Source organism: Fusarium subglutinans (assembly GCF_013396075.1).
Source record: "Fusarium subglutinans strain NRRL 66333 chromosome Unknown NRRL66333_c0000036, whole genome shotgun sequence".
NCBI classification, from domain to species: Eukaryota; Fungi; Ascomycota; class Sordariomycetes; order Hypocreales; family Nectriaceae; genus Fusarium; species Fusarium subglutinans.
This window is the reverse complement of record NW_023502099.1, coordinates 298,913-318,617: the sequence shown is the minus strand read 5'-3', so window position 1 is coordinate 318,617 and position 19,705 is coordinate 298,913. Positions and strand designations below refer to the sequence as shown.

The 19,705-nt window shown below is 47.6% G+C and overlaps 9 protein-coding genes across 9 annotated transcripts; 3 read left to right on the top strand and 6 right to left on the bottom strand.

Annotated features, from left to right (window-relative positions):
• Nucleotides 1-1,033: 1,033 nt before the first annotated feature.
• Nucleotides 1,034-3,130, top strand: FSUBG_4133 (uncharacterized protein; the record flags this gene model as incomplete). The annotated part of the gene is made up of 8 exons (XM_036682090.1): nt 1,034-1,161; nt 1,219-1,488; nt 1,786-1,813; nt 1,869-2,171; nt 2,247-2,376; nt 2,514-2,566; nt 2,708-2,950; nt 3,011-3,130. The coding sequence occupies 8 exons, from the start codon at nt 1,034-1,036 to the stop codon at nt 3,128-3,130; spliced, it is 1,275 nt and encodes a 424-aa protein (XP_036540440.1).
• Nucleotides 3,131-3,484: 354 nt separating this feature from the next.
• On the bottom strand, nt 3,485-5,217 carry FSUBG_4132 (uncharacterized protein; the record flags this gene model as incomplete). The annotated part of the gene is made up of 6 exons (XM_036682089.1): nt 3,485-3,758; nt 3,815-4,470; nt 4,530-4,667; nt 4,755-4,796; nt 4,858-5,042; nt 5,091-5,217. The coding sequence occupies 6 exons, from the start codon at nt 5,215-5,217 to the stop codon at nt 3,485-3,487; spliced, it is 1,422 nt and encodes a 473-aa protein (XP_036540439.1).
• Nucleotides 5,218-5,827: 610 nt separating this feature from the next.
• Nucleotides 5,828-6,390, bottom strand: FSUBG_4131 (uncharacterized protein; the record flags this gene model as incomplete). Its single annotated transcript, XM_036682088.1, has 2 exons — nt 5,828-6,144; nt 6,198-6,390. The coding sequence occupies 2 exons, from the start codon at nt 6,388-6,390 to the stop codon at nt 5,828-5,830; spliced, it is 510 nt and encodes a 169-aa protein (XP_036540438.1).
• A 558-nt stretch (nt 6,391-6,948) lies between these two features.
• FSUBG_4130 (uncharacterized protein) lies at nt 6,949-7,884 on the top strand (the record flags this gene model as incomplete). Its single annotated transcript, XM_036682087.1, has 1 exon — nt 6,949-7,884. One exon carries the CDS (start codon nt 6,949-6,951, stop codon nt 7,882-7,884), a length of 936 nt encoding a protein of 311 aa, XP_036540437.1.
• A 3,265-nt stretch (nt 7,885-11,149) lies between these two features.
• On the bottom strand, nt 11,150-11,468 carry FSUBG_4129 (uncharacterized protein; the record flags this gene model as incomplete). Its single annotated transcript, XM_036682085.1, has 2 exons — nt 11,150-11,328; nt 11,387-11,468. 2 exons carry the CDS (start codon nt 11,466-11,468, stop codon nt 11,150-11,152), a joined length of 261 nt encoding a protein of 86 aa, XP_036540436.1.
• A 694-nt stretch (nt 11,469-12,162) lies between these two features.
• On the bottom strand, nt 12,163-12,828 carry FSUBG_4128 (uncharacterized protein; the record flags this gene model as incomplete). The annotated part of the gene is made up of 1 exon (XM_036682084.1): nt 12,163-12,828. One exon carries the CDS (start codon nt 12,826-12,828, stop codon nt 12,163-12,165), a length of 666 nt encoding a protein of 221 aa, XP_036540435.1.
• A 1,017-nt stretch (nt 12,829-13,845) lies between these two features.
• On the bottom strand, nt 13,846-14,301 carry FSUBG_4127 (uncharacterized protein; the record flags this gene model as incomplete). The annotated part of the gene is made up of 2 exons (XM_036682083.1): nt 13,846-14,080; nt 14,132-14,301. The coding sequence occupies 2 exons, from the start codon at nt 14,299-14,301 to the stop codon at nt 13,846-13,848; spliced, it is 405 nt and encodes a 134-aa protein (XP_036540434.1).
• A 729-nt stretch (nt 14,302-15,030) lies between these two features.
• FSUBG_4126 (uncharacterized protein) lies at nt 15,031-15,763 on the bottom strand (the record flags this gene model as incomplete). Its single annotated transcript, XM_036682082.1, has 2 exons — nt 15,031-15,424; nt 15,474-15,763. 2 exons carry the CDS (start codon nt 15,761-15,763, stop codon nt 15,031-15,033), a joined length of 684 nt encoding a protein of 227 aa, XP_036540433.1.
• A 38-nt stretch (nt 15,764-15,801) lies between these two features.
• Nucleotides 15,802-19,183, top strand: FSUBG_4125 (TOB3 (member of AAA-ATPase family); the record flags this gene model as incomplete). The annotated part of the gene is made up of 11 exons (XM_036682081.1): nt 15,802-15,857; nt 15,997-16,025; nt 16,266-16,677; nt 16,998-17,043; nt 17,178-17,610; nt 17,664-17,678; nt 17,740-17,994; nt 18,097-18,282; nt 18,469-18,589; nt 18,673-18,772; nt 18,824-19,183. The coding sequence occupies 11 exons, from the start codon at nt 15,802-15,804 to the stop codon at nt 19,181-19,183; spliced, it is 2,013 nt and encodes a 670-aa protein (XP_036540432.1).
• Nucleotides 19,184-19,705: the final 522 nt, after the last annotated feature.

Below are 19,705 nucleotides of genomic sequence, written 5' to 3'. Positions count from 1 at the left end.
GGTGGTGTTTATGTTCCTGTCATCAGCGGCCGGTCTAATTTTACACGAGGACATTCTAGACTCTCGTTGGCTGCCCTTGAGTTAAATATGGAACGATTTAGGCATCATACAAGGATCTGTGCCTCAATGCTGGCTAGGATTATGGACGTCAGCCAACGAGTGTTGGGCTTGGGGAGCTAAAGTGACAGGGCTGCGGATCCTAGCTGAAGCGATGTTCTTGGCGTCGGGCAGACCAAAAGAAGAAATCGCCGACTCATGACACTTATACAGGGTAGGACGGTCTATTTACGATAATTAAGCATGAATGTAAGGCCTCACTATCCTCATACCAAGGCCTCATGGGCTCGAGCTTATATTTAAGCCGACTTGCGAGCACATCACGACGGGGGAAATAACGCTGTTTCTAGTACCCATTACCGAGGCGTTTCAAGCTGCTCTCCACCGACCACACGTTGGCTCATCATGCTTCGCTTGCGAGCCTATGGCTTGAGTGTCCTTGTAGGAGAAATTGCTCGTAGTATAGTTTGCCAAACCTTGAGCTTCCAAGCCATGTAAACGACAAATAGAAGTGAGAATCACTCCATGCTTCGCGTTTGCCATGGAGTTAGACAACATCACCAGTCGTGGCTGAGTAATACCCGCGCGGTTGAGTGGCCATTTTAACCTGATGAGTAATACATAGACTAAACTGCTGGTGGCTATTGTTCAAGAGAACTCATCGTTATGTTTGGGAAAGCTGTCGCTTTTCTTACCCCAATATACTGCCCGGATTGATCGGCTTGTTTTATTCTACACTGGCATCGAGTTTGTCGCAGCTTGACCGCCTTGACGAGCTGCTGATATGGCCCACCAGATCCCCTTTCAGGAACAGCTTGTCATTAAGCGGCAATGAGCATGAGTATATGCATTCGAACGCAGCGAGCAGCCAGGATTCAACATTGGAAGAAGAACGCGATCGCGATCAGACCAGCCAACGCGTTAGCATAGTCACCACCACGCTCTCTTGCTTCCAGTGCCGGGCTCGAAAGGCAAAATGCGACCGATTGAAGCCCAATTGCAGTCGATGCGTGCGACTGGGAGACGAATGCGTGTTTCCAAACTCACGACAGAGGCGACTCGTTCGGAAGATAAACCCTGCTGCCACGTTGGAAATCCGAGTAGGTTGGTGACCCTTGCGTGCTTAGCAATGACCAGCGTCAACTAACTCTTATCTCCAAGCTCGACTGGAAAGATGATTACACAGAGTGGCCTGCCAGATATCGTATTGAATGATCCTGCATCCCTTGGTGATGAAGCCGGACTTGATATGGACTGGAACCAGGGTGCAGCCGACATGAATCAGTCGACTGCCTATGAGTGCTCGTCCAATGGAATTCCCTTCATCCAACAAACCACCACACCATATCAGCAAGAGCCATTCATGATGGGCGATCTGATGAGTCTTGGCCAGTTTGAGCAGCTTCCGCCCAGACACTTGACTGATCGACTGTGAGTTCCCTTGTTCTCCCCCTTCGTTCGTCAAGCCTGCCCTTATTACACTGACTGCCCTTTCCCATTGATTCTGATGCATCAGACTTTGCTAATCAATAGTTTTAGTGTCAGTATTTATTTCGATGAATTGAGCCAAGACCTCCCCATGTTGCACCATACACGCTATATAGCATCCCTTCATCGGCCTGCTCATATGCGTCCGCCCATGTCTTTACAATATGCCATCTTGGCTCTAGCCGCAACCAGGCGTCAGGAATTCGCACATCTCGCAATGCCTTTCTATCATCGGTCCAGGCGATATGCGGAGGCAGATGAGATGAAGGTGAGTACATGGACTGAAACGCATAGGACAAAGCAATGATAACCTTGTGGACCAGGGCCGAGGTGAATACTTCACCACAATAGCCCATGCGCAATGTTGGTGCTTAATCTCCGCTTACGAGTCCCACCAACTCCTCTTCTCTCGGGCATCTGTCAGCCTCTCTAAAAGTGTCCGGATTGCCCAGATGCTGGGCCTACACCGTTCCGATAGCCAAAAACAACCAACGGACCCTCCGCTCCCTCCCCCGAGAAATCTCTTCGAAGTTGAAGAGCGGAGAAGAACCTGGTGGGTTATATTCTGCTCCGATCGTTTTGTGAGTGGGATCACAGGTTGGCCTGCTTTAGTGAATGAGAAGGATGTGAGTACCTCATTGCACTACAAAAGCTTGGGAAAACACTTGGAGCCTTAGGACTGATGTATCAATCGTATCTAGATCGAAACCCGACTACCTGCCTCTGACGATGCTTTTGATAAGGGCACCGATGAAGCAGCGCCCTGGTTTGCAGATGCCCTTCAGGGCGTCATTCTATATTCTGCCTTCGCTGGCAAGGTGCTTACCGCCCGTACGTTCCACACAACTCTGGAGCACACATTCCGTCCCTCCCAAGTGATGGCATAGGGGATATTGAAAATGGTCCATACTGGATTAGACATCGAGAGATTGACGCTGATCTTTCTAATATGATCTTGTACCTCCCAGAGAATTTGCGTCTACCGCAGTGCGGGTCGAACCGGAATGCCATAGTCGTCAATGTAGGCCTTCACACTTCCGTTATATGCATATACAGAGCGGCACTGGCGAAGATACGAGAGTTCAGTCTCCCTACAGACTTATTTGCAAATAGCAGGCTTCGGCTTCTACCTTCAGCAGAGCAAATACTAAACGCTCTTAAGTCGACTGACGACGCCGAGGGCGCCATGGCCGATCATTTCTTGGTCTTTTCGGCCTATCTTGCGGCCTTGATCTTTCCAGAGGGCTACATGGAAACCAACCTTTTGAAGACTGAGCAAAATCTACATTACATTCTGAATGCAATGGCCCAAGCTGGTGAGAAAGACCTGTTCTCACGTTCGTTAGCAATTCAGCTCGCATCAGGGATGAAGCACGTCGGAATGGATTCGAGAACTATAGACAAAGTAAGAAATCTCACGCAATGGCCGTTTATCATTTTGGAGTTGCTAACAACGCGAATCTAGGTACAACACCTTCCACCAACACCTGTGTCGATACCCATTCTTGTCAAACAAGACAAGGCCTCATCACACATCACTTTCTGTTCGATTCTGCCCACCAAATCGGATGATTACTGGATCTGACCAACAGGGGATATTATCGTGGCATGTGAATGTTCCCTTGAGTCATAAAATTGATAGTATGCCGGATGTTGAGGCCCGGCGTTAGAACTTAAGATTTCCTACATGAAAACGGCCATACTTCTATGGTATAAGGAGGGCACCTATTCGTGGTAATGCCTTATAATGGTGAGATGAATATTATAATAAGCTATTTCATGCCAATGCGGAGCTGAAAGCCCAGCCCATCTTGTGAATGGAACAAAAAGCGTCGTTCAAAAGTGAGGCCGCCTATCGAGGGAATATTGTCTAGTCTTAGAAATGCATCGATACGGTCCGAGCTGTATTGGGAGTTCTCGACACTGCCCTAGCCTGTGTCTATCGCGGGGGGCCACCAGTTGGTGCGTATCGGCTGAGCTTTCTAACTCTCTCGCCAAAGATATAAAAGAGTACAGGAACTGGGAAAAGCCCAACGGCTATAAAGCCAAGAACGCTAGTGGCCCAGTTAACCCCTAGCCTCCTATACATAGCAGCCGCAAACATTGGAAATCCTGCGCCAAATAGTGCCCGTACTACGGCGTTAGCAGCTAGAGCACTATTTGCATTCGTTCGATAATTATCTATGATATAGGTTTGGCCTTGGAGAAATATTCTAAGTGAGAAGAGTTAGCCCTTAACTTGGAAATCTAGACGTCCAATGCCACTTACAGCATGATACCAGCTCCTAAAGGAACTCCTGAAATGGTTTGTACTACCCATGAGATGCTAGGATCGGAAGTCCATGCGAACCACAAGAGTCCAACGGGAAAGCATGCCCCACCAACCATCATTGGCAGAAGCCGCTGCTCAGGGGGAAGATAACCTTTGGTCTTAATAATGCGCGTGAGCCGGGTCTTGGAGAATATGGTAATGAAGACAACTCCAATGACAACTCCAAGTATTATGGCAAGGAACGGAAGAGATCCAACACCACTCGTCCAACCGCGATCCTCTTGGAAAGATACTGGATAGGCTTCGAAGCAAAGATATATAAGACCGTACACAAAGGACATGTAAAGTGTTACGAGAATGATCACGGGCTCAAGTACTAGCATGGCGAGGGGTCGGACGAGGATTCTGCCCGCCATTTCGGAGATATCAACAGGCGTTTCTTCTGCAACAGCATGCATAGCCCAATCACGGGTCACGAGACGGACGCAGCGAGCTTTCCTAGACAGAAGGGTAGACTCAAGCGTCTCCGGAACCAGCATGAAAGCTATGGGGCCGAATAGAGCTGCCATAATCGCTGTGATGTAAGCTGTCCACCGCCAGCCAAGTGAACTCTGGGTGATGAACCCGCCCATGATGGGGCCGGCAACAGGGCCCTGCAATGAGTCAGATGAGTGTCAAGGTCATTTATTTTGGCGGAGTAGATTGAACTGACAATGAAGTTTGCACCTGCAAAAATGCTCATGGCAATGCCAAGCTCGACGGGTGGCCAAAGGTCGACAAGCGCGCCGCCAACAACGCTGAGGGGAGAGGAGCCAAAAAGACCACTCAGAAATCGACATACAAGGACGGTCTAGACATTTTCGGCAGTCACCACAGGAATTTGGAATATTGCAAAGACGAAATACCCAACGAAGAGTGGGTATTTCCGGCCGTATACCTCTGACATGGGACCAAATATCAAGGGGCCAAAGGCGAAACCCTACAGATGGATTAGTCACAAGTCAAAGCCTTTCAAGTGTCGCTAGGAATTGCAAACGTACGAGGACAAACAAGCTCGTACCGAGAGTCATAACTTCGACCGAGACGCCGAACTCCTCGGCAGCAGGTCGAGTTGCAGTGCTAAAGATGCTGCTTGCAAAAGTCACAACCCATGTCAGCATGCCTAATGAGACTGTGATCATCCATTTCCTCCGGTTCGGCCAGTTCTTGGGATTATCCGGGTCGTCTGGGCCATCCTAGCCGATAATTGTGCTATCAGGATCGCGTATGGTACCTGTTTGACCAGGCCCGTCACCCATGATAGTGTCAGACGAGGGGCTAGGATCCCTTTTCGGCTCGTTCGCGGAATCGCCTTCGGGGATCGAAGAGGTAGACGTAGTGGCTCGGACGTGGAACACCATTGCCGAAAAACGTAGAAGGACAAGGCTGTTGGCTTTGAGAAAACAGAGGAGGATATTCTTATGCGTTCAATGGTATCGAGGGCACCCGGAAGATTTAGATTCAGGAAGTAGATAGGTGTCTCTGGTATAAAGTAATGGTAAGGGTTGAGTTGGAGTTGCAATACACTAGGAGACATGGCGGGTTGGTCAGCAAGCTGGTTCGGACACGGCCGCACCACCGAGAGAGTCCGATGCGGCGAGAGGCCTGGTGAGACCAGTCTGAGCGGTGTTATCGCTGGGCCGTAGTTGGTCCGACCGGTCTTGAGCATAAAACCGGCGGGCCGCGATCCATCCGATGGACCCACAGGACCATGCCCCTTTATGAAGAAGACATCGAATTCGGCACAGCTTCACTAAACCATTCCTTTATTCACTGTCTTAATTACTCGCAAAGTTCCTGATATTAGCTTTTAACTTGATAAAATCCAGCTCACGTCAAAGGGAAATTCTAATGCATCTGTAAAAGAACAGCCTTTCATAAAGAAATATCTTGTTTAATGTAGTTAATCTAAGCACTAACTGCAGCTATTTCGGAATAAAATGTTTTATTGAACCAAAGCAGACCTCATATCTAACTTTGGATGTGATCCAAAACGAGCTGTAATCCATTATGCGCAGGGGGGTTCAATTGCCAAACATCAAGGGATACCCAAGGGCCAGGGAAATCAGTCACAGCTACAGCGAGAATCTCATTCAGCCAAGAATACTTGTTGCTTCCAGTCTCAAATTTGACTCTGTCCAAAGCAGTAGTTCCAGAGATCAGAGGACCCGCGGAATGACTGTAAACGTAGGAACCATCATCCATCTGTACCACAGAGTGTGCATCGACGTTGAAGTTCCCCAAAGCATCGATTGCACCGAAATCAGCACCGACGGCTAGGGTATCTCCTGTGAATAGTTAGGTCGAGCCTATGTTTCGTTTCTTTTCAGTTTTATTCTACCTTCGCCCTTGGGGCCGGATAATGTTCCGCCAGTGATGAGTATGGCTAGTCTGGTTCCTGCTGGACCTGGACCAGTATTGATGGTTGCACTGAGGGTAAGGTTCATGCGGAAGAGGTACGTTAGGGTTGAAGCCTCAGTCGCTGCGGCCGCCCCAATGCTGCTAGCGATGACAAAAAAGGCAGAAATCAACATGCTTGTAGAGAGCGGAGTAAAAGAGCCAAAAGAGAGTGGCGAGGTTGGAGCGACAAGTAATCTTCAGCTTCAATGATCAGGGCGAGGTCCTCTCTTGAATGGAATCCGCCTCTCTTGACGAGCGTACTCAGAGAAAAGAGCATAGAAGCGTATTGTAGAAATGACCGAGGCTAGCCCCAGTCGAAGGAAGTTGTCCACCTTCCGCAATAAGGAGAAAAAGGGAGGTAATTAGATCGCTGACAAATTCAGTGCTAGCTATATGGGTGGAGATCGGCCTGAAGCTGGTTTTGATCTGAAAGGAGTCAATTCACTTGAAAAATTTCTCAACTGAAGTGGCCGGTCTTTCGGTGTTGCTGTAACACCGCTTGTTGTGTGCTGACAAAGGCGGAGGAACCTCTGTGCGACGCGCAATCTGGTGAAGAGTTTGCTTTTGATCAAAATCTTCTGCTCAAGCATTGGTATCACTCTCATTCAAATACAATCACAGATCCTCTTTATTTTGTTGTCTCACTCACAAACTGACTCACATATCTTCATTTACCTCTAATCATCAGAATCATGCCCCGCAGTCTTTTAATCACTGGTGCCACCGGAAAGCAAGGTGGCAGTGTCGTGGAAGCTGTCCTCTCTCGTTTCTCTAAAGAATTCACTATTCTCGCGGTTACCCGAAATGCACAATCGCCCTCAGCCCTACGTTTGGCCAGGAAGTCATCAGCCGTCAAACTCGTCGAGGGAAACCTTGACGACGTACCCTCCCTTTTTCGAGCTGCGAAAAAGGTTTCCTCTGGCCCCATCTGGGGTGTCTATTCAGTTCAAGCCGCTGTCACCAAGGGAACCACTTTCGAGGGAGAAATACGCCAAGGCAAAGCACTCATCGAAGAGTCCATCAAGAACGACGTGAAGCATTTCGTCTACAGCAGCGTTGATCGTGGTGGCAACGAGCGGTCCTGGACTAACCCAACGCCAATCCCGCATTTCAAATCAAAGCATCAGATCGAGCAATTTCTCCGCGATAGTGTCGAAAACAAGAAGTCTGCTATGGGATGGACAATCCTACGCCCTGTCATATTCTTAGATAATATCTCCCCAGACTTCCAGTCCAAGGTATTCATGACGAGCCTCCGCATTGCCATGAAAGATAAGCCATTACAATGGGTTGCTACTTCGGATATTGGCGTCTTTGCAGCTGAGACGTTTGCCGGCCCTGATAGATTTGATAAGAAAGCTATAGGACTGGGCGGAGAGGAGCTTACTTTCGAGGAATTGGACCATAGGTTCAGGAGCGTGACAGGTAACGGCGTCGGCACGACGGTGGGACTGTTAGACAAGGCACTCAAGGCAGGGGTCAAGGAAGTCGGTCTGATGTTGGATTGGTTCAAGGAAGAGGGCTATAACGTGGACATGCAGCTCGCTAGAAGCCTCCATCCGCACATTAAGGATGTTAGAGCGTGGCTAAAGCAGGACAGCGCCTTTGTCACACAATCGAACTCATAGCGCCCTATTTATCTATTATCTCTTGACACATAATGGCACTGGTGATAAAGATTGTCATACAAGTTCTTGTGGGGGCTAGAGCGTTTTGAGCTCAGGATGACTTTGGCAAGAGCATACCAAAGTCAATCAGTTATTTAGGCAGTTTTAAGTTAATATAAAGCTTCATATCCAACCTAAACTCAAAAGTATCCCAATTCTAAAATCGTCAGCAACTGAATTTCCAAGTCTTCTGCGCCTCTAGGTACACGACTTAGCCAATCACTATCTGGCAAAGCATGTTGCCCGGACCTTAGGGAGCAAGCAAATATAAGACTTTAGAAGAGGGTACTAATATAAACTTAGTAAAGAGTGCCCTAAACTTGGGTTCGAGTTACCTAAGTCTTTTTTTACTTAGGATTAAGGTCCTGGGTTTTCTTTCCTCCTCTTCCGTGATTTAAGAGGTCCATGAACAACCTTTCAGAGAAGTTCAAACACTTCGCGTTGATGCTATGCCAGAGCCAGCCTACTACTGCCTAGGCTAAAGCTTCCCCAGGTTACCCAGGCCACCCCAGCCTACCACTGCCTGGGCCAAAGCTTCCCCAGGTTGCCCTAGCCCACTACTGGGCCAAAGCTTCCCCAGGTCGCCCCAGCCTACCACTGCCTAGGCTAATGTGTTAAGAGGGATGTGTGTGTGTTGGCTGTAGCTAACTAAGGTCTCAGGCCGGGTGGTCCGGCTGATATATGAGGTAGTGCCTGAGGCACCTCCAACACAAAGCTCACTCTGGTCGCCCAAGCCCAATTCGTGGTTCGAGGTTACTGTGGCTCTCAACAGCGAGTTCGATAACGCACTAAAAACACCACCGATCGCCTTTGCAAATGTGAGTAGTATTTGCAATTGAGACTTGTGGCTGGGAGCTTAGATCAGCAGACAGAACTTAAAAATTTAATGCTGAAGTCAAAATCTTATGTGTCTTTATGTTCCCAAACTTTGGCAGCCTATAATATGTGGGCCACGAAAACTAATCTATCCCTCTTCTGCCTATAAAAAGAGCGCCCCCGCTCGCAGACATTTCAACTAACAACTCCTAATTTCTCAACGATTACAAGCACAAGATCCGATCAACCATCCATACTACAACGCCGACTTCAAATTCTCATCATGGACCCCTTTGGACTTCTTCCTTTGGAAATACGGGAAAGAATTATATCAAATTTAGTGGTCGACTTTGTTCTCATGAATCTCTGTCAAGCATCACCCGTTTTCAGGCACCAGCTTAACACAAACAAATTACTGAAAACCTGGAGCGCCCTCAACAAAGAGCTGGACTATGAAATGTTTCAACGTATCTTATTACTTGTGAAGTATCCGAAGGAAAAGGAACCAATTCCGGAGTTTGAACATATATTCAAAGACTTATCAGATCCGCTGTTTACACCAGAGCAACACTTGATCTTTGAGATGGACGCCATCCACCAACGCATGACCAAATGCTTTGCTTTAGGCCCTCAATTAGTGCCTCTCTATAGAGCTAAATATCCCGACTTCTGCGATGGTAATTTCAGTGATTACCTCGCCATATCGCTTGGAAAACGTGGGGAACATCTTCCTTCTACGATGCCTTCAATTAGGTCTGGAATCCGGTACCGAATATTTTATATTCTCCTAGCTATTGAGACGATGGACCAATGCCCATCAGCCTTTGCCACAAGCCCCAGCGAGCCAGCGAAACAACTATCCGTAAGAGAGGAGCGTCTCCGTCGGCTTGCTTCTACCTGGTTATTTATCATTCCAACTACTGTTAGGGATGACTATGAAAAGTTCTTCAACAGAAATAAGGAATAACTTTAGGATCAAAGTTATGAAAGGATACAAAAGACCGTTGATTTTATCATTTAAAAACCCTGGTTACTATTAATGCATTATTCTATCATAAAATGAACCCATACCTTAAGCCGTGCTCGCCTCACAAATGACCAAGTTCTGATATTGATATCGTGGGTGCGGCTTGTATTCCGAAGCTAGTCAAGGCATGGAAATGTCGAACATTGAGACAGTCACTCATATGACTGATTAAGAGAATCCTGCATTTCAGATTCTGTGATACTGTTCTTCACACTCGTATCTAATCACATGTGGGTGTCTGCTTGGAGAGATAGTATATATTGTGTTATTTTCGTCAAATTGTCAATCTAATCTTTGATACATCTCACTATAACATCACTCGAAATGTACGCAGGCTTGGCTGACGTTTACTCGAACACGCACAAGTGGCTTGCCCTTCCTCACATAGGTTCAACACCAAAAAAGACCCAGGATCCTACTTTAGCGGGCGAAAAAGAGTTCATCAAGCCTGCCACGACAAAGTAACCTTGTCGCCATAAAACTTTCTCTGTCTTGACATAGGTACGATCAAGCTTTTCGTGCTTATTCTGGGATGATGTCAAATGTGACTATGGCTGAAAACTTCTCTGCAATTTGTTTTTCCTCGGCATCAAACTCGATCCTTTGAATTTCCTTCCTTCTTTTCAGCCCTCCAGACTTGCTCTCTCAGCTGCCTTCTTTGGTCTCTGACCAACCTGAGAGTTCTGGTATCGCCCTCGCTGTTGTTTGCTAGCTTGAAAGAGACAGGACACTCCCCAAGCCTCTCTCAGAGACCCTGTAAAGTTACCTGTAGCATATCATTGACATGTGGCAAGATCTGACTTCCGTCCATTAAGCCATCAACCTACTCATTTGATAAATGAGTCCGGGAAGTAATGCCCAGCGAGAGGACTGAGGCGGTTCGGCAGTAGGGTTTTGTGTTCCACACATGTGAATTACTCAGTCGGGCCTGGTGGCTAATTTGACTCCGACTGAGAACCGCTGCGGTATGGCGGTCACAAGATGAACGTGATTAGCTGTCCCAATCTAGGTGTTAAATTGTCCAATGGCTAGGTCTAATGCAGAATCTTTAGTCATCGCGGAAGCTTTTCGTCAAAGAAATCCGTATTGTGAAAAAAGATATTGTGTCCTCATTATCTTTGTTGGCAGCCTCATGTTTTCTATTATGGCCACGATATCATTCCGGTAGGTTCCAAGCTCCCGTAGTCAAAACTTGAAGGCATTTCATGTAGTCCACTCCCAAGCTAGTACAATCTGATTCCTGTTAAATGAGACAACCTACCAACGAATGAGCTCCATGGAGACTGGAGAGAGATAAAGTTGTCCGAAAATATTCCAACCCCAAGCACTAAAGTAATTGATTCAATGAACCGACAATCTGAAGTACCATTATCATATACATCACTAACGAGCTGAAGGATATAGCCACTCTTGGAAGCTTGACCTGCGGCGAACAGGTGATCCAGTTGAACCCTCACTTCCAACGCTAGCCCGACGATCGTTACTATTTCGTCGGACCCAGGTGTTGGTCCAGTCCGACCCGGTCGCAGGAGTCGTAGTAGTCATTACTCTCTGCTTATAGGCTGTTTGTTACCTGTTAGCAGTGATCAAAACGAAAGGGACTCAGAGGCGAGCACATACACGACGAATCGTTCCTATTGGGGTCCTCTAGAACAGCCTGGAGCTTGGCCTTGGCTTTCTCCGCAAGGGTCTGAGGTGCCATTTTGATTTATTTTTGGTTCAGTTTATTATCCTGAAAGATCTTGATAGTTCAGAATGTTGAAAAGATAGGAAATACAAAAGGAATAAAGGAGAAACCTCGCAATCACAAAAGAGGGGAAATGGGTTCTTATGTTACAGCAAGCACACGACCTTGTGACCAACCGTCATCTTGAGGACATGATACAGATTGTTTGTCAGCTCTCCATTAGATCACATTGCGAATTGCCTATTCCGGTATAAGATAAACTATAACCAACTGATTTGCTGTGCCATCAACGTCAGAAACGCGGGGTAGCTCAACACCAACCAATTATCCAACGGCTGATGTTGCGTTAGTCCAAACGTTGTCACCCTACTTTGCAAGACGGATTCGACGATTGGTTGCTAAAATCATTTGTAATAAGGGGTGTTTGGATTCGGCTCGGCAGTGTAGAGTATGGGGTGAATGCGTGGATGTTCCTGCTTAAATAGGCAGGAGGAGGCAAGAAATTTTGAGATCTTTATCCTAAATGACGAGAAAACTTGCCATTTGGTCTGAGATTAGGGAAGTATAGTATTCTCTTATAAAATCTCATGTTCTCTTGCTCCTTGAGGCTAGGTTGACCCCGGTATCGCGTGTTGAGCTTGGCAAGGGCTGCTAGATTATGTTAACTTTCAGAAGAAGCCAGTTGGAATTGGGCTGTATCGTACTCAATTTATTGGACTTCGTCATGCCTAAATCGACGTCGATCAAGTAAAGACTGGACTCTGCTTCCATAAACATCCACTCTGTAGGCGTCGCACATAAGGTCCTGCATAAAGTTCCGAGCATTGTCTCCTTCCTTAGTCGAGATGGGAAGCTTGGGCTTGCAAGCGACAATCATCTCTCCCTTTAATTCCATAGACTCCTCACAGTACTGCCGACGGGTAGCTTCATACTCGCATACGTATGGGTTTCCCACCATGTTTACTGCGAGCAAAAAGAAAAAGACCTGTCCCTTCTTGACGTCTGTTGCATCATGTAGTGATGTTGGAAATCTTTCTCCGTTTCTACCGAACGCTGACGCAGCGTAGTGAGAGAACACACTGTAAGGCAACTTTTTGATGAACCACGGGACAATTTCGGGGCCAAAGTTGAAACAGTCCATCAGGCGATAGTATAGAGCGTTCATTCGGAACACGATGTCAGGTCGGCTTGAAAAAAGCGGATGTGGAAGCTTCCTCTTTTTCCAGAGCGCGAAGTTCTCGTCGGAAAGTCCATCTTTGGAAAGCAACGAGTACATGTGAGCCTCAATGAAAGCGCCATCATCGGTGTCGCCGAAGACTCGTTCCAATGATTCCGCTGTTAACAGCAGTGTGCTTGTCTGCCGCTCCTGTCTCATGACAGGTGAAGCCAGACACAAACTATCGAAATTTCATAACAGTCGAGATAGGTTATAATCATTACTCGTATTTCGGAAGCGAGGTGTTGGAAAGGGTCCCCGACGCCTTGAGACATAGGTGCGCCCTGGGACATGCTAGGCTTTTGATCTTGCGAGCTTAAAAATGAAGAGTTTGGAGGAAGGGATTTTCACACATTGGACTTATTTATGCTTGTGCGATCAAGAACTTCATATCGTGGCAAATATCTGTATGCAAATTAGAAGCCTATACTGACTGAAGTTTAACCCTATGTCTTGTCAAAGTTAGCTCATTCACCAAAGTCAAAGTGATTCTCTACGGGTTTGAAGCAGACACTTTCTTACAAACCAGCCTTCAGATACATAGCTCCAGATGGTTAAGGAGGTTATAGCTAATGGGGTTTTGATTGAGTGACTGGTAGTATGCCGCTCGTGATTCATAACCACTGAAGCTTCACAAAGATTGCCGTACAATACGTAGCAGCCCATGTTTGTTATGATATTTTCTCGAACATTGGAAGCGAGGCGTAAAAAGAGGTCTTTGGCAGAAATTTCCTTCATGGCGGTGGTGGAGGAAGCCATCTGGGGCTGAGGAGAAGTAAGGCTACGATGTGAAGAATCAAATTCAACGCGAATCCTCAATTACAGGAGAACTATTTGTAAATTAGTCCTGAACTTACCTTAGTACATGACTATGTTCTTTATAATGAGATATAATACTTTTGGCATAACCTTAATAAGACTGACACGGAAGTTATTATAGTATGGCTATACTATCGTTTCTGTAGCTAGATACTGAAATGGGATGTCTTAAGGCCAAATACGACCTCCACGACTTTTGGCTGGGATCCTGTTGATAAAAGGCTTCTCTTATTGGAGCCCCCATTTCAAGGATCTGGGGTTATATGGTATTAAGTCAAGCTATCTTTGCTGGAGGATTGAATAAGACATGAGCCTTGAGGAGGTCTTTCGACTACATTGATGGCAAGGCTTCGCTTCTCAGGAACCGCATTCCAGTGCTTCACCAACCTCCATCGCCTTGGCCTCATTGGTTTCTAGATCAAACTCAACCTTGCCGAGTAACTGCGGCTCTACAACCTGCGCCAGACCATCCACGTATCCCTCTGTAGTGAAGCAAATCTTGGTTCCAAACTCCAACTCGCTCGTATCAGGCACGTTAGCACTCTGTGAGAGCCGGTACCCACCCTTCAAACGACACAATACCGCGATGGTGCTTAAAAAGTCTCTTGTGTACCCTTGGTTGGACCGGTCCTCCAGTGCTTACAGGTTGTCTATAAAGACATACACCAATCTCGGGCCGAGCTCAAGAACATCGTGGACCAGCTGGAGTGTCTCGCCCATACTCAAGGCTCCTTGCGCAATGGCAGCGAAGCGTGCGGGAGATAGGTCTGCCCGGGAAAAGCCCCTCTCCGGGATCAGTTGGACTAGTTGCATAATAATGGAGGCTACGAACGCCTCAAGTCCGGCTCTCTTTGGCATTCCCAAAGCGTCATGATCTGTGAATGTACAAAAGTAGGCGATAAGAGGTATGTTATGGGTTTTTGCCAGCGCCGTTAGAGATACAGCCGTCATGGAATTTTAGATTGGTCGTGAGACGTCATAAGGACCCTGAATCCGGAAATTGGTTGGGCTCAGATCACGAAGCCATGTTTGCAAGCGATGGTGAACCTGTCCATCGATCTGCAGAAGTGACGCTTGTTTGGCAGCCTCTATGAGAAGTTCAGTCTGATTCTTCCATTGGGTGATGAAGTTAGCTAGCTCTGCCTGAATCTCTGCGCGGTTGTACCTGTAATGTGCTTATGGGCTCGGGAGAGCGTCCAGTTCCATCACCGACCACCGCATCAGAACATCCTTCCGTCGTTCCTTCAATCATGCTTGTGGCTAAGGCTGGCCGGGGTCTATTAAGGACGAAGATTTGATGTTGCTCCAGCAATTGTTGAAGCGACTCGCCGAGAAATAGTCTTTGCTATTCATTTAGTATGGCAAGCGATACAAGAGTTCTTTTTGACTCTGAATCACCATCTCTAAACACTCAGTGGTTCGGTGTCGAAAGTCCAGGTTGACGTGGCGTTCCATGCGTCGTTCGCCAGCCAGCATTCGTTCTTTCTTCATAGTGAGAAGCCTGCTAAATGCCCCGTCGTCGAAGCTGATGAGGAAACCTTTCTAGCCAGACTTGGACCATTTGTTGAAGACCTCGGTGAAGAACTCGAATACTATCACGTAAAGCTCTTGTATGTACTGACGAAGAGATGGAATCTCTCCATGCTCCGTCATTTGCCGGTTCCAGAAATGAATACAATGTCTCAGATCGTCCAGTGTATCGGCCACTCCTTCAGCGATTTTCTGATGGTTGATGGTAGTTTGAACGATGGCTGAGAGGGACCCCGTCAGTAAACTGGCATACTTGTCGTCTTTGGGAATGATGGCAAGCAGCGAGCTGTAATCGTGGCAACTCTGACAAATGTTGTGAAATTTGGATTTGAGCTTGCGTAACTTGCTTTCATGACGATCCAACTTCCATGTTCCTGAGGCCTTGGTGACCGTTGCGAAGAGATAGCTGACGTCTGGTCGGTCACTTGGCTCAAGTATCATCTGCTAGTCCTCACTCCTGAGGGAGGTCACGTCGGAATTTGTCCCATGTCGAATGCAGCCTTCGACTCTGTTCGAAGAGAACGACTTCTTCGTCTGGAACATAAACACTCGCCACTTCCCGCCCCTCCAACAGAAGCCGTGCCCATTCATCTCGCAACAGGCGCTGTCTTTCTCGATTCCTGTCAAACGCCGCCTTGGCTCCCAGTGCCCGGCCAAGGGGTTCTTCTGGCTTGGACGTCACAACATCATCGCTGAATCCTCTGGTAATCCCCTTACTAGGGTCAGATTTCGTGAATCTACTCATGACTTGCATAGGTCCAAGGGTAGGGACACGGGGGCAAGATGATCTTCCTTCTCACCAGATTCACCGCCTTTCTTTCTCAGGCCTACAAGGTTACGTAAATTGGTCCTTCACCGGTTCGCCCTGTTGTGTAAACACTGTCAGCCCCTCCGTTGTATGTTACCTTTCCATCAGGTGTTTCCTCCTAGCATTGCAAAAATTTGCTTTCTTGTACTCCTTACTCACACAAAATAAAGGCCAGATACGTCGATTCCAATACCCATAGGTGAGTCTTCTTTTTCTGAGCGTCCCCTTATCTTGCTGACGTGTCCATGGTAACACTAAATAAGGTGTAATAGGCTTGGCTGAGTAGCTACAGTCGAGTCAATTACCATAACTATCGTCTGCCCCTCTCCACCGCTCTTCTATGGATATCAGCGCAAGAGCATCAGTCAAGTATTAACTAGCCATGTTCGTTCTTCTTCTCTATCTAAGATACAACTCAATTTCTGCTGTCAAATCGCAGCGCAAATGGCATCGATATTCAGGTTCAATACGAGCGCCACAGAAGAGTCTGTCAGTCCGTCCAAAGTGTCCTCTTGCCCACCCGCGATTGGCGCAGACATCGAAGATCGTCGTAAAAGCTCGTATTGGAGCTTCGAAAATGATTCTGCAAGAAGAATGCTCCCTCAGAGTGAGATCACAAGAGACCTTGTGATTGATCTGCCCAAGCTCCGACAATACGAGGACTCAGATGCAGAGCATCCATCTGCCGAGCCGGCCATTATTTGGACCGCCAGAGTCTACCAGATCCTAAAAGAACCTCGTGGTGAGGGTATCCGCTTATACCGACCCGATCTGACCTACGTCGACGATCGGCCTATCGAGTTTTCCATTGGTCTTTCTTCCATGAAGCCGCCACCTGAGACAGATGAGGGGTGTGTCAGAGCCCGAGAAGTGGACAGGACCCGTCTTAACCATTGAAACATTTGTCGAGGCAGGCATTGATCAGTATAAGCTGTCGAGAATGAAGGAGCAACCGGAAAAAGTGAGTTCGCCTTGTCTTGATTTACTTGATCCGAAGCATGTCTCCCGGCGACATCTCGTGGTTGAATCCCCGTTCCTCGTCGAAAGCCTTAAGGACCTCGTTCAATATTATCCGTCATTCCATCAGATGTTGTTAGATGATTCAAAAGGGGGGGGCTGAGGATTGAGGAGCCGTTTGCAGTTCTATTCCACCATTTTGATGCCATCGCAGGCTTGGCCGACTTGAGGTAACACCACAACGGACTACCAAGACTGAGGTAACACCACAACGGACTACCAAACTGAGGTTGGAAGTAGGGGTCAACATAATCACTTGATGGTACCCCATAAAACGCATTTCATGGATTTCCTTAAGCCCATTTACACTGAGTCCATCTTAACCTGTCAAAAGCACCTTTCCACCGCCGTCGAACAGGTCGAGTTTGGCATGATGTGGTATCTTCTCAAACCCAGGACAAATGTCTATGCACAAGTCGATGGATCCACTCATGCTACAGTTGTTGTGGGCGTCAGGAGATCTGATATCTCTGTATCCAAGCTTTGCGGTGCTGATAGTGACGGGGCGGGGCTGGTCGATCTCTGGCGACTTGAGACTAATGGTTCAAGACTCCGAAGAGGCTTTTTCTCTACACTGATAACCCCTTACTTTGGACTCCGAGACGTCGCTAGTCTTCAAATATGTCCAGTTTCCATTTGGGATTTGCATAACGGTGGCGAGCGACGTGGGAGACTTTTACATCGGGCTGCAGCTTTCCTCAAGGCGCTTCAGCGGGGGAATCTCCCTCGCGGAGTACAATGGCCCAATCAAAAATACCGCCCAATATGTAAGACATGTGTTTGCATGGAAATTTTTCCATTGCCACTGACGCATCCATAGTATACGGTCAAGGTGGTCATTGACCATCGAAGAGGACGAGCGGGATCAAATATCTCCTGCAGCCTTTCCCCACAAGTCCACGATTATTCAGACCGGTTCAAAGAGTACGATGGGATTCTCATCAACAACTACAGGTCCTTCTACACGACACAAGATACTCAAAACCGTCTCACGAACCGAAAGTCTAGACCACCCAACAGCAACGACATCGTGATGAACCAGGAGGGATTGCAGGTACAGCTCAACGATGTCGAGCATAGTTCCCCGGAAACTATTCGCACTCATGCTGGTGGTTCCGTTGATAAACAACTCGCCGAGCATCAACTCTTCTGTCTTTCCCTGAAGCTCTAGCGTATGGACTAAGAAACAAGCACTGGAGTAGGCTCATCTGTTTCTCTTAAACATCGTCACAACGACACTAATATTATTCTAGTGCTGATCTCTATCGACCACGTCCAAGAATCAGCCCCATCATATGAGAGTATCTCAAACCTGATTATTGCTCGGGATGAGTTGAAGACCATCCAGGCTCTGTCAAATCGCCAAACTCATGAGATAAGGCACTGGTCGGCTGATTTCATTGAGGGGAAGGGACCGGGGCAACTCATACTGCTACATGGTATCTCCCCTTGAAAGAATAATATGTTAGCTACGTTCTCAACTAAAACTCTCACCCTAGGGCCTCCTGGAGTCGGCAAAACTTATACTGTCGTGCGTCAATGGTGACTATCCAGAATGAACACTCGCTAACGAAACGAAGAAGCTATTTCTGAATGGCTACACCGGCCACTTCTTTCTCTCGCAGTGGCTCATATCGGCACTGTTGAGACGCTCATTGAAGCTGAGCTTATGAAGTGGTTTGATCTTGCGGAAGCCTGGAACACAGCGCTTCTCGTCGATGAAGCCGACATCTTCCTCGAACGGCGGTAAAACCGAGACCTCGCCCAAAACGGACTTGTATCAGGTAAGCTGCTGTTCAAACCATTTTCTGACAGATACGAGGTAACAGTCCATCCACAGCCTTCCTCCGACGGATGGAATACTTCAAAGGTCTTCTGTTCCTGACAACAAATCGCGTCGGACAGATCGATGACGCTTTCATCTCACGGGTCCACGTCGCCATAGGATATCAGGCCCTCGACGAAGAGACCAGGTGAAAGGTCCGGAATGGCTTTTTCCGCAAGCCGGTGCGCGAACGCGCTGGCAAAGTACAGATTGCATCAGACGCGAAGAAATGGGTTCTTGACACCGCCGGCGAGACGAGCCTCAACGGGAGAGACATTCGCAAGGCATTGCAGACAGCCATCACGTTGGCAGAATTCGAAAGCGAAGAGGACCCGGACTATGATGCTTTATTGGTGACAGTTGTCACTAAAGCCCATTTCCAGAAGGTGTTGGAGATGTGCAGTCGGTTCCGCAGTTATGTCACAAGTATACGCAGGGAAGACGAGATGAAGCGTGCTCAAGGACGTGGAGATCGGAATGATTATGGCAATGGGTTTGACAGCAGAATGTGCTAATTACTTTTCACTGCCGCTTCAACGCAATAGGCAAAGATCGAGTGGATGCGAATAGAGACAAGGGAGATGCGCCATCGTGAAGCTGCTTGGTCCTGAATGGTGAATGGGGCTGTGGGTCGTGGAGCATCAAGTTGCCAAATTAGCGGCCGGGTCCCATCAACAACCAGCGAAGCCGTCATCGTATAGGGGTCAGTACATCAGTTTGTGGCTATTGAAAGCACTGAAAACGCAAGTTCGAGTCTTGCTGACGGCAAACCTCTTCTTTTTGTTTCTCGTCACCTGGAATGGCTTCGCGTCAAGTCTGTTGACTTTTGTGTTCGTCCAGAAATGCCTCAGCGTGTCGGACCTAGAAAACAGCGAAATTAATTGTCATGGCCGATTGATGACTGTTTGGCCGAGCTCGTATTACGCATCTTGGACTTTGGTCAACTGGCCGCTCCTGATTATTTTCTCGATCCAGGCGTTTGTTGAATTGGCATGCCATTGCTCTTGGGTCGCAGCTGTGAGAGAAATAATTCACTT